The sequence below is a fragment of the Neomonachus schauinslandi genome, chromosome 8 (genome assembly GCF_002201575.2).
Source record: "Neomonachus schauinslandi chromosome 8, ASM220157v2, whole genome shotgun sequence".
NCBI lineage: Eukaryota > Metazoa > Chordata > Mammalia > Carnivora > Phocidae > Neomonachus > Neomonachus schauinslandi.
In genome coordinates this window covers 9,211,852-9,220,019 of record NC_058410.1, presented here as the reverse complement: position 1 = coordinate 9,220,019, position 8,168 = coordinate 9,211,852, and the positions used below count along the sequence as shown (strand labels likewise).

The 8,168-nt window shown below is 46.0% G+C and overlaps 1 protein-coding gene across 2 annotated transcripts in view; it reads left to right on the top strand.

Annotated features, from left to right (window-relative positions):
* Positions 1-2,578: 2,578 nt before the first annotated feature.
* Positions 2,579-8,168, top strand: part of SYTL3 (synaptotagmin like 3) — a 76,442-nt gene continuing 70,852 nt past the window's right edge. The window contains exons 1-2 of one of the 2 annotated variants that reach the window (XM_044917461.1): positions 2,579-2,792; positions 4,805-5,023. In XM_044917461.1, coding sequence (XP_044773396.1) covers positions 2,683-2,792; positions 4,805-5,023 — 329 coding nt within the window. In that variant the 5' untranslated portion in view covers positions 2,579-2,682. The remainder of the gene's footprint in view (positions 2,793-4,804; positions 5,024-8,168) is intronic. The other variant, XM_044917460.1, reaches the window with a different exon arrangement.

The following is an 8,168-nucleotide window of genomic DNA, read 5'->3' as shown; positions in this document are numbered from 1 at the left end:
AACGCAAATTTTACTTTTCCGTAAGTAGGAGTGAATGGCCACTGGGGGGAGGATGAGCTCCCTCTCATCCATGAAAAGGACCCTTCCCACTGGAGGCCCATAGCCATGAATTTGATAGAGTATGAGGAGTGTTTTTACATGATAACTGAATCCTGTATTTCTGTAAAACCCAACCACTTGGATGAGTAAACATTTGCGTGTGCCAGGATTCCCCCAATGAATCCACTTGTTAATGTCATTTCCACCCCTGTACCACATGAACAGAGCCAGAGGGTGGAGCACAGAAACCCCGTGAAAAGAAAGCTCGGTGCACACAAATCAAGTGTTTTGAGCCAAATGCAAAAATCTTCATTGAAAATACTTGAGAATTGGGGCAACTGTACAGTTCTTGGCCCAGTGGTAAATAAGAAGGAGGAAGAGCCAAGGGGCAAGTTTAGAAGAAATAGGCTCATAAAGTTGGCAACATATTGGCCAATTTGCACCTTACCACTTGTTACTTGATGATACGTTATTGCATATTGCTTTCCTGTTTTCCAGAGACTCAGAGCCTCGGGGAACTAAGATCTGCAAGTTCCATCTGTTCATCCAGAAACTGGGGACCAAGGAGGATTGAGGCTTTGCACCAGTCATACTGTGATTACCAGCCAGCCTGGGCTAGAGCCCAGAGTCCTTGCTGCTTGGTCATTTTCCCATCTTCTGGATAGGAAGCCTTTTGAAGACAGGCACTGGTGAGTACTTCCCTGAAGACGAGAGGCCAAGAGTGCCCCTTTCAGAGCTCTGCGACTTCCTACTCTTCATGCAACCTGTGCGTTTGGGCGAGCTGTGCATTTTAACTTTGTCCCACAATAGAGCAACTGACAAATCTAGAATCCCTTAAGCCATGAGTCCTTAGCCTATAGGGCCATGAACTTGGATTGGAAAAAGATTACTTCTTTATTTATCTACCTCTAACTAAAATTTAGCATTTCTTTCCATTATGAATACAGGCATCAAACCAGAGTAGAACTAGCAGGACTGGTAACTGTCACTAATAGAAATCACGCATATTTTCATACCACGATGTATGTTGTAGATATCTCAAAATATTACTTATAATCATCATTACTTTGATATTATAGTAGTTGTTAGATCACTGCTAGATCTCATTATTTCATGCATCAGTGAACATAGATATTATTATAGTAAAACATTTCAGTATAAATGATTTCCTTTGTAATTCAATGTATTTTATTTTATGCATTAAATACACAGGCTTCACCAGACTACCAAAGATTAAGCAGAGATTCTTAACCCTTTTTTTTCTTACAGAAGATGATCCCTTAGGGCTCTATTAAGCCCTTATTCAATGATTTGTTATGGATCATAAATTAATATAATGTGGATTTCTATTGAAGCCCAACAAAAGTTTAGCTTCTAAAGCATTGAAAGGAAGTCTTATCACGGGGGCAGTACCACACTTACATCTTTAGAAATTTGTGGGGCACTTCTGGTTGTCACAATGACAAATCATGTAGATTTGATTAAAAAATGGCATTACAGAAAGTATATTGCTTTGTTCTACACTTTCTGCTTTTCAACGATATGCATCTAGCCAGTGTGTTTTATCAATTCAACACCATCTTCTTGGTTGGGGTGGGGGAGGAACAAATTGAAGGTCATGTGAGCCCAGTGTCTCCAATGGGGAAAAAAAAAAGCAGGGGGAACGTATGCAGAATCTTTCAACCAGCATTAGACAGAAACAAGACCCCATGCATGTGACATCCTTGAAAACCATTAAAAACCATAAATAATTGATAGATAGAGGTTGTGGGATATTCCTACTTTTTTTGAGTTTTGAAGTTAATTGTAAAAATAAGAGCTAAGTGTTGGGCACATTGAGTCTTCTAATGTATTTTCCATTAGGATGATGTCCGTTAAACATGGACCTTTTTGCTTCTCTGATCACTGGAGATACGAATAATTCAAGAATAATTCAAGTTCAGAAGTGTGGCTTTTAGAAACATGAGAAGGCCAATTTTAATAAAATTTAAAATCTTACATTATCACGATGGCAGAAGGTGCAAAGGTCTGTGTGGAACATTTTGTGTGTCCAGAAGTGATGCCGCAGACATGCACAAGCCAGGAAAATGAGGTCATTTTGTTGTTCCTTTCTACAGGCTTTGAACTGGCTGGGCTTTTAATGACCATAACTGCTGACCTGAAGGCATTGGAGGGGAAGGTTAGCATCTGAATGTCCTCCATACGCTTCTGCTGCCGTTTCTAAGTTCCCGCCGATTGGGGCTCACTTCTGCTTTGCAGAAATTATCTGCTTGGAGCCATGTCTGATTTATAACAATCTCTGGCAAAACCTCAGAAAACAGATATGCTTTGGGATTAGACGGACATCAGAGGCAGCAGTAAGGCTCCGTGGAAAGGCTCCCCGGGTGGCATGAGGCTCGGGGAGCCACGAGTCCAGCTGAGGGGCAGTCTCTTGGAGCTTTCTTCTCCTGAGGAGTGTGACACAGTTAAAAAGGACAAAAAAAAAAAAAAAAAAGAGTCACAAGCCAAACAGTTGCCAATAAATAGGAGAAGGAGCACTTTCAAGCACTTGGGGCTGCTCCTGGGCGCTCTGAGCTCACCCACAGCACAGGGGTACTCGGCCATGGAGTGACACTCGGCTCAGGTCTCTGCACGAGAGAAGGAATGGCCCGGGACATCAATCTGAATTCCCTCCAGGAGTTGGAACGCGAGGTCATCCTCCAGGTTCTGTACCGAGACCAGGCGGTTCAAAACATCGAGGAGGAAAGGATCCGGTAGGCTGTCCTCCACATGCGTCCAAGTCCCTGGGTTTTCCTGCTTGCAGCCTGCTGCCACCTGCTTGCTGGCCACGGGGGGTTCGGGCATCCCCTCTGCAAGTGGCCCCGTGAGGGGTAGAGGCCAGGTAGCCCTGCCCTCTAACTGAGCTCCCCACTGTAAGGGCAAAGGGAGGCTGCTCTTGTCATTGACTTAGAATAGTGCCTTTTTGTGCTAAGTGTGTTGTGTGCTGCTTGTCCCTTTGCTACTTCGTGGGACTAATTCAAAGGAAGGTTTGCAGGCTTCTACTATACCCCTCAAGGGAAAGACCTCCAGCGAAGGTTTGCCTAAATTGTTGGTGGGGGTCTCCGAAGGCACACAGAAAAGCCGAGAAAGCAGCATAGAAACAGCAGGTCTGCTGCAATCCATTCCTGTCTTTTTCTTAGTGTGCTTTTGCTTCCAAGTTGGCTTTGAGGGGAGGGGGAGTATCAAATATGAACCTGCTCAGCCTGTTCCCTGACTGATCTGTCAATAGGAAGTTCCTTTCCTTGTCTGTCTGGAAGCTGCACGCACTGTTTGGTATGAGTTAACACTTAATAAAGCAGGGCTAGACTGTATCAAAACTGCCGATTGGTAGCGGTCCAGATCCACCCTTACAAACGGCGATGCCTTGTTTCTCAATGTCTGTAAAGGACGCAAAGACTGGAAAATAAGTACGTGGAATAGGCTTTTGATTTTGTTTTGTTTTGAACGGCGGAACTCTTTCAGAGTCTGCCAAGAAAAATACACATATAAATAAACAAAATTCGGGGCAACCCAATGCTTGAGGAATGAGAGAAATTTGCGGGGTAACTGGAAGATACGGTGTCTTTTTTCTGTCCTTCCCTGTTACCCCAAAGCTCCCTAAATGTACTTGTACTTTCTTCCACTAAAAAATAAAAAACACTGAACAAAATGGAATTGTCTCTGATGATTAGAGGCCTTTCGGTGATTTAGAAACATTGTTTTGAATATCAGCAAAGTAACTTGGATGCTGTGGTCAGTAAGTTTTGTTCCGGAGGGTACAGACTGTAGAGCCAATCCTGCAATTTCTGCAAATTGAATGAACTACACTTGTTTTTGGGGATTGGCTTCTCTCTTCTAAAAGTAGCTAGCAGAGACATTTCATACAAGAGTGTTCTGGTTAATAACACCTCTTTGGGGTCCAGTGTAAGGTCCCTTAGCACACTTGGGCTATTATCTCGGGGAAATAGGGACTGGAAGTGAACTGACCACCCATTAAAAAACAAAAAACAAAACAAAACAGTAGCTGGGACGCCTGGGTGGCTCAGTTGTTAAGCGTCTGCCTTTGGCTCAGGTCATGATCCCAGGATCCTGGGATTGAGCCCAGCACCGGGCTCCCTGCTCAGCCAGGGAGGCTGCTTCTCCCTCTCCCACTCCCCGCTGCTTGTGTTCCTGCTCTCACTATCTCTCTTTCTGTCAAATAAGTAAAATCCTTTTAAAAAAACAGTAGCAAAAGCATAACATCAGTTAAATAGTTTTATTGGATAACTTAATGACAATAGCAGGCATGTATATCTTTATAGATCTTTCCATGCCTTCTATATTAAAATTGATGCCATTTTCTCTGTGTGCGTGTGTGTGTTTTGTTTTGTTCTCTCTCCGTCCTTGCTAACCATGATGATGTCCTTTGGGCATGGAGGGATGAGCCTAGAACCAAACTAGAGACTAACTCCTCTGTGCCGGCCACTTTTTAGGCTTTGCCATTGAATCCTCCCAGCATCTGTGGGAGGTGAGCTCTTTCTCATCTCCGTTTCACTGTGGAGAAAATCTCTGAGCCTCTTTCTGGAGAGATTGAGTGAGATGCCTAGTTCACACGGCCATGTTGTTACCCGGGTGTGTTGGATGCCAAAGCCCCTTGTTTTTTCTCTTGCCGGGGGTGGTACTGTTGGGGCCCTCGCCATGTAGGGGTACGTCTGGCGTCTGTCCTTTCTTTCAGTCATAACTTACCATTTGACTCTTCGGGCCGCAGGAAACTGAAGACGCACTTGCAGCATCTCCGGTGGAAAGGAGCAAAGAGCGTGAGCCCGGAGTACAAAGAGAAGTCGTGTGCACGCTGTCAGCGTGAGCTGGGGCTTCTGCTGAACCGGGGGGCCGTGTGCAAGGGCTGCAGCCACCGCGTGTGCTCGGAGTGCCGAGTGTTCCTGAGGAAGACCGATGCCTGGAAGTGCACCGTGTGCTTTGAGGACAGGTGAGATGGCTGGGGCCTTCACGCCCCCCGCAGACTCGGCCCCAGACGAGCTGCTGACAAAGCACTGTTGCTGCTCAAGTTCAACTGGTGCATGTTTACAGAGGGCTTCATATGAAGCTACCTTTCTAGACTCGGAAGTTACAGTAATTCAAAAATCAATTTTATTATATAAAAAGGTTCTTTTTTCCCTTTAATTTACAAGTGTTTGTTTATAATGGCTAAGGATGGGTTAACCCAGGAGTTAAGATGCATTTGGATTTCATAACTAGGTGCCTGTTTCCTTAGAGCTTAATTTATCTCTTTCAGAGAAAGTCAAGTGAATTTTAACACATGGAATATTAGAGTGATCCTGTGTAGTGTTCTGTATTTGTTTTTAAAGATTTTATTGGCTTACTTATTTAGTTAGAGAGCATGACCGGGCAGTGGGAGAGGAAGAGAGAGAATCTCAAGCAGACTCTCTGCTGAGTGTGAAGCCCCATGTGGGGCTCAATCCCAGGACTGAGATCATGACCTGAGTTGAAATCAGGAGTCAGATGCTTAACTGACTGAGCCACTCAGGCACCCTGCGTTATTTATTTTTTACAAAATATTTTGTTGAGGTATAATTGACCCGTGACATTATATTGATTTCAGATGTATGGCATAATGACTTGATATTTGTATACATTGCAAGGTGATCGCCACAGTAGATCTTGTTACCATCCTCTTTATCTGTACTTCAATTTTGAATGATAACCTTGCCGGGTAGGGTATTCTTGGTTGGAAGCTTTATTCCTTTCAGCACTTTGGATTGGATTTATCATCCCACAACCCCTTCTGGCTGCAAATTTCTGATGAAAAATCTGCCAGTTGTCTTCTGGGGGTTCCTTGCACGTCCCAAGTTGTTTTTCTCTTGTTGCTTTTAAGAGTCTCTTTTTATCTTTAACTTTTGACATTTAATTAGGATGTGCTTAATGTGATCTCTTTGGGTTCGTCTTATTTGGAATTCTCTGGGCTTCCTGGACCTGGATGTCTGTTTCTCTCCCCACGTTGGGGAACTTTCAGCCATTATTTCTTCAAATAATTTTCTGCTCCTTTCTCTCTCTCTTCTCCTTCTGGCCTGTGTAATGTGAATTGTTATTCCATTTGATGTTGTCCCATAGGTCTGTTAGGCTGTCTTCATTTTTCTTTTTTACTTCTTTTTTCCTTTTTTGGCTGCTCTGTTTGGGTGAGCTCCACTGCCCTGCCTTCCAGATTGCTGATCTGTTCTTCTGCTTCATCTGGTCTGCCGGGGAACCCTCCAGTGTGTGCTTCAGCTCTGTGACTAATGTTTGGCACCTGCTGATGTTTTCCATCTCTTTGTTGAAGTTCTCACTGTGTTCATCTGGTCTTCCCCTGAGTCTGGTCAGCATCTTTATGACCATGGCTTTGAGTTCTTTATCAGGCAGATTACTTATCTCTGTGAAATTAAGGTATTTTTCTGAGCTTTTTACCTTGTTCTTTTATTTGGAACATACTTCTCTATGTCTTCGTTTTGCTTGACTCTCTGTGTTCATTTCTTTTTTTTTTTTTTTAAGATTTTATTTATTTATTTGTCAGAGAGAGAGAGCATAAGCAGGGGAAGTGGCATGCAGAGGGAGAAGCAGACTCCCTGCTGAGCAAGGAGCCCAGTGCAGGACTTGATCCCAGGATCCTGGGATCATGACCTGAACCAAAGGCAGACACTTAACCGACTGAGCCACCCAGGCATCCCACTCTGTGTTCATTTCTATATGTTTCTAAACAGCAGCCTCTCCCCATCTTAAAGGAGTGGCCTTGTGTGGGTGATGAACCTTGTCACTTAACCTTGCCCTAGGTCTTGGTTATCTTTCCAACTTTTGTGATTGCCCAAGCAACCTGATTTATTCTTGATAGGGTTCCATTGGTGTGTCAAGACCTGTTGATGTTCCAAAGGGAAGGATCTGTTAGAACCTAGTTTCAGGCTGATTGGAAGCCAGACCCATAGGCAGCAGCTTTTAAAGTATGCAAATAGATACAGTCCTGTGGGACTATAATCATAACCTCTGCTGGCCTCCAGGCCAGGAGATCCAAAGGTGTCCTTTGGATGGAGGTTGCAAAACTCAGGGTTCTAGCCAATGTATAAGCTCCTTCCTAGGAGGTACCAGAGAGCTGAAGCAAGGCCAGGGCTGCAAGGATGGTGCCTCCCAGCCTGTGTTCCCTGAGAACACCTTCATAACCCCTGGTTGTGTGGCAAACAGGAAGTCTGCCCCTCAGGCTAAAGCTCCAGGACAAGTAAATAGGCCTTTTTCGCAGGGAGACTGGGGATGTGCTTCAGTCTACCGTCTGTGCAGGGCGCTGGGGGTTGTAGGCTGCCAGGAACTGTCTTCGCAATTGTTATAGTCCCATGGAGCCCAGGAACACAAGCGCCCCCTGGCCACGAGGGCCAGGGGATCAATGGGTGCCCTCTGTGTGGGCTGCATGCACCTGCTGGCTTTGCGACGCAGCTGGAGAGCGCAGGGGGTGGAGCGCACCCACCGGCTTTAGAAAAGCCCTGGGAGACTGCCTGGGCTGTGCGTGCCCTCTGGCCTCGGTGGTGCTGCAGGAGGGCACCGTGTCTGTTCTTGCCCCTCAGCAGCAAGGCTGTGGGAGAACGCTGTGACCACTTGCAGCCTCCAGCCCCAGTCTGGCAGCAGGAGCGTGGAGCAGCTCACATGCCCGCTGGCTTCGGCCAGGCAATGGGAGAGCACCGGGACCGTTCACCCCATGGCAGCGGGAGAGTGCCCTGTCTCTGGGCGCCGCCTGCGCTAGCAGAGAGGGAGAGAGAGCAAAAATGGTGCTCATCTCTGGAGAGCGTCCCACCTGTCCCGCCCCTCTGGCAGATGCTCGAAGATTAGCAAATGAATCTCCTTCACATACAGTCTAGATGCTTTTCAAACTTGCTTTTGTCCTGGGTCTCTATGTGAGAGAGACCACATGCCTCTTGGACTTAAGTAAGCCCCACTGTTTTTTCTAAGTGAGACCTTTTGGGGGTGCATCACTCTGGTGCAGGTCCCAAGGGTTGGGGTGCCTGGTAGGGGGCACAATCCCCTTGCTCCTCTGGGAGAAACTGCCCTTGTGAGATCCCTCCCTGCTGTGGGTCTCTGTGCCGGGGGGGGGGGGGGGGGGG